This window comes from Gymnoscopelus microlampas, assembly GCF_963454915.1.
Source record: "Gymnoscopelus microlampas genome assembly, chromosome: 8".
NCBI lineage: Eukaryota > Metazoa > Chordata > Actinopteri > Myctophiformes > Myctophidae > Gymnoscopelus > Gymnoscopelus microlampas.
Window position 1 is genome coordinate 54660336 of NC_139945.1, and position 5000 is coordinate 54665335.

The 5000-nt window shown below is 46.1% G+C and overlaps 1 protein-coding gene across 1 annotated transcript in view; it reads left to right on the plus strand.

The window, feature by feature from the left end:
• Positions 1-247: 247 nt before the first annotated feature.
• LOC311050652 (endothelin-converting enzyme-like 1) overlaps positions 248-5000 on the plus strand; it is a gene marked incomplete at its 5' end in the record, with an annotated part of 35819 nt that continues 31066 nt past the window's right edge. The window contains one exon of the mRNA XM_084064738.1: positions 248-325. Within this exon, the coding sequence (XP_083920864.1) occupies positions 248-325 (78 nt within the window). The remainder of the gene's footprint in view (positions 326-5000) is intronic.

Genomic DNA, 5000 nt, shown 5'->3' on the forward strand with positions numbered 1-5000 from the left:
ATACAGTATGTCCATATATGGGCATGTTCACAGAGGAATGTGCACATCTTGTACCTGTATTTAGGCCAGGTGCTGGTGCTGGTGTTGGTGTGTCTCCCACTTGAGCTTCTCCTCCATGTGCACTTCAAGGAACTTGAACTCGCTGACCCTTTCCACTGCAGCTCCATTGATGAGCTCCTCCGGAAGAAGTGCATGATCAGCTCCTTGGTCTTGTCGACGTTGAGGGTGAGGCTGTTCTCCTGGCACCATGAGTGCCAGGAGAACTGATCTCATCTCCTGCTCCAGTGCTGAGGGTCAATGTGTGGGATGTGATGCTGCTGCCCATGTTTGTAGCTGATAGATTATGTCCTTGATATTGTTAATGCGGCCCTCACTATTGTCAAATAGATTGTCTCAAACATGCCTTTACAACTAAATAAATAGCAAATGTTCATGATTTTGTAATCACTTGGTATAAAACTCATTATCCTTGGTATAAAACATTATCCAATGCCACTAGAAACACCTTTTCAACAATGACACTGGGCAAACCTCTCCAACAATGTCACTGGAAACATCTGTCCAACAATAGGCTCTATGCACAGCAGCCATTTTGGAGATAAATTGGGCCCCTTCCTTGCTTCCTTCACAGGTGTTACCAATGACACTAATGAAGGCTCTGTTCCATTTAGTGTAGCACAGTGGTTCTCAAACTTTTTAATTTCAAGGACCCCCATAACTCTGAGAGTGTACAAATGGACCCGGGAGGGTCCATTTGGTTCCATTTGTACACTCTCAGAGTTACACCCTCTCAAGGAACCATGAGGGTCCCTGGACCACACTTTGAGACCCACTAGTATTTCTAGTGAGCCAACATGCACAATATCAGCACCCTGACTCTGTTTGACCAGAATGGAACAGAGCCTTCATTAGTATCATTGGTAACACCTGTGAAGGAACTCAGAAGACAATTTTTCTCCAAAATGGCTGCTGTGCATAGAGCCTATAGGCCTACCGTATCTGCAATCCAGACAAGGGAGGCAGACAATTAAACATGGACGTGGAGCAAATGTATGAATTATTGGCATTCAGAGATTCATTAACTGTAGTCGGCAGGGAAGATTTTGATCTTTGGGGAGGACAGTCTAGTTAGATTGTGGCCCCCCTGCTGGTGGATTTGAAGCTGATAGGAGTAGATCAAATCAAAAGGCACAGCAGGAGGGAAGACAGTAAATTGGCATGGAGTTTTGATCTCTGATCAAACAAACTTACAGACCAGAATAGAGTTGATGAGGTCTGACTGCTAGCACTGCATTATTAAGAAAATACAGGTGTTCAAGAACAAATACAGAAGAATACTGTAACTTTTTACACTCAGAGAAGTGAAATTGCCACACAGTATTGGTTGAAAGCCCAATCAATCATCTGTTTGGGGTTTCAAAACAGCGCTCTGTATGCTCAAGTAAACTACTGTAGCCATCCCAGACTGCCTGTAGGCTGCTTCATTTGTGCACCTTCATCTGGCTCCCTTTTTTCACCTTGGGTCTTACTTCATTATTTCATCAAACCCATCTTACAGACTACGCTCACATAACATGCCTTAGCACTCAGAACCTGCACTGAGTTTGGGAGGAAAAAAAGCCTTCATGTTCTTTCTGCATGGAATGAACTTAAAACAAACTGTGAAACTGCTAGGCTTTCATGACTAGATCTGATCTCATGCAAAGTAATTAGATAGGAGAATGTCGATGTTTTACTATAAGTGGTGTTCTATTCATTTGTATTAATGTGACCTTCTCTCCCCAGCAACTACTATCCTCTAATTTCCCCCCAATCCCAAAACTTTGCCTTATGTTCTTTTTGTGTCTTGTTTGTCTTTTAAATGCAGTGTTAAAAAAAAGAGATTGAGAGTGACTACCTGGCGTAAAAGAAAACAGAATAGCAGAATAAACAGCATAACAGAAGCACTGCCATTGTGGGCGCGTGGACGTGTTTTCATGTGTGCCCTGCGCCCCTCTGTGTGTGTGTGTGTGTGTGTGTGTGTGTGTGTGTGTGTGTGTGTGTGTGTGTGTGTGTGTGTGTGTGTGTGTGTGTGTGTGTGTGTGTGTGTGTGTGTGTGTGTGTGTGTGTGTGTGTGTGTGCGCGTGTGCGTGTGTGCGTTCCTCCCATGTACATCTGTGCGTGGGAGGAAGGGTTTCTTGGCAGTTGATGGGGAATTAGAGATGGGAGATAATTGAGTCTTGAAGGTGGCTCGTCATTATCCAAAAGGCAATTCCAATCCAGCATAATTAAGGCACAACAATGCAATCACTGTCAGCTCATTAAGGGGAATAATACAATTCACATCAGTGTCACTCTCTCAAATGCCAACTAGGAGCTAGACCCTGATCACACAGGCAACCTCCAAGCCAAGCTCACACAGTCACGTCTCTACTCTGTTTCCCCCTCTCCAGCCACATTTCCTTCAACTCTTTTAACTGGCTATTCTCAGCCCCCGCCACCCTTCACCATCACCATCACCTGACTGCACCCCTCCCATCTACACACTTAACCGCGTCAGCCGTGCAGTCACCTAAGCTTCCTGAAATGTTTTTATTTCTAATGAGTGACTTTTTTTCACAAATTGTTGGTCTTCAGATCACACTGCCAAGCCACTTGTGTTTCTGGGATTCTGCATAATCTGCCAGTCTGAGCAAGTACGGTCAATCTGGTGTGTTCGTAAAGTACTGTATCTACAGTGTGTATGTGTACAAGTACTGTCTCTACTGTCTCTTGTTACATCAATACTCTCCCATCTCACAACATCATACTAAGCTCTGAGCATAACTATAGTCCTGGGTTCCTGGAGGTGGCACACCCGTTTCCTCTTCCGGTTCATTTTCTCATCAATCAAGCTTTGTTGATTGGCTCGGCAGCAGATTCGAACTGCAAACACTAGACACCTTCGGGAACCGACGACTACAGTCAAACATGGGGTGTATACTGGGGCGCCCGCTGGCCTAGTGGTCTAGGCGCATACCACGTACGCTGGTAATCCAGCTTGACAGCGTGTCACGGGCATGACTCCCGATCCCGGCGACCTTTGCTGTGTGTCTCCCCCCATCTCTCTCCCCATATCCTGTCAGCCTACTGTCCTATCAATAAAGGCATAAAAAGCCCCCAAAAATATATTTAAAAAGAAACATAGAGCCTGTACTCTCCCATCCCATATCTATATTATTAATGAGGTGGTTAACAACATGCTATCTTAATGTAGTGTGTGTGTGTGTGTGTGTGTGTGTGTGTGTGTGTGTGTGTGTGTGTGTGTGTGTGTGTGTGTGTGTGCGCACGTGTGCACGCACGAGTGTGTGTGTGTGTGTGTGTGTGTGTGTACAAACAACACATGTGCCACCAGTGACACACACTTCTTTTAATAGTCGCATTTTCTACCCAACAACCATGACCATCTCCTTTAAGATTACCATAAAACATAGATTATAGAGAGATGGGGGAGAGAGAGAGAGTCAGTGCGACATGTTCGCCTAGGCACATACAATTTAATTATAGCTGCAATCAATCTGATTTACTGGGGCACACACACACACACACACACACACACACACACACACACACACACACACACACACACACACACACACACACACACACACACACACACACACACACACACACACACACACACACACACACACACACACACACACCCTGGTCTCTCTTAGCCTTCATGTTATTACTTTTTCTCCGCTCTGTTCCATTCAGATACGGAAGTCAGACTGGTTCCTTCGCTGTTACTGGTGAGCATGACAACACAAACAATACTCACTGAATCCCAGCTTACATGCACCTGTGTACACACACACACACACACACACACACACACACACACACACACACACACACACACACACACACACACACACACACACACACACACACACACACCCACACGTGTCACTCCAGATGATCACAGTAGCCCAAGGCGCAAAAGCAATAAAGATTGATGGATTGATTGACACATGCACGCATGCATGCACGCACGCACACCCGCGTGCGTGCGGGTACACACACACACACACACACACACACACACACACACACACACACACACACACACACACACACACACACACGCGCGCACAGTCTTGTCCCCAGAGGTAATATAATCTCGTCTCAGCTGTTGGATTCATCAGGCTGATGTAAGAAGGAAACCGGTATTTATATGATGTAGAGATTGAGTTGGAGGGAGAAATTGTGAGAGAGACATACGGGGGGGGGGGGGGGGGGGTTCAGATGGTAAGGAGCAATGGATGGATAGAATCGAGGCAGAAAGGAGAGAGATTGGATGAAAAAACAGGTTGTGGCCCTTACTCCAACACTAGTCTAGTTAAGTGGAATGAATGGAAGAGAGAACAATGGGGGGAAGGGAGGAAGAAGGGGAGTGAGATTGGACCATGGAGATTAGGTATAGAGGGGCTGCATGGAGGACAGGAAGGAAAATGTAGAAAGAGAGAGGAATATGGAAACCGACAGAAAGAGAAGAAACGGCTTCCTGGTGGATCAGCCAGTTAGTGCACAGACCATCATGCTGTTGCACCAAGTGCAGTGGTATGTGGCGGGGCTGGGACCATGGTTGAAATGCTAATTCCCCGAAAGTACCAACAGTGACATAAACAAATCATAATAACAATGGGGAATCCTGGGCAAAACGTTTGTTTTGGGGAGTAACAGTACGTTGTGAGAGGTCAATGGCAAGTACAGCGAAACGATCGCTCTGCCAGGCAAGCAGCAGTCATATTCCTTTCATCAGGCGCAAGACCATGAGATCAGGAGAGAGAGAGAGACAGCTTCAGAGAGACAGAGAGAGGGGGAGATTGCTCTCGCCGGAGAGAGCTGTACTCACACATGGAGGGGGTCTGGTAAAGGGATGCAGGATGGAGGGAGAAGGATGCAAGAGAGATTGCAGAGAGAGGTTCTGAGGTGAAGTGCGGATGGAGGGACTGTGCAGATTAAACAAATTAGAA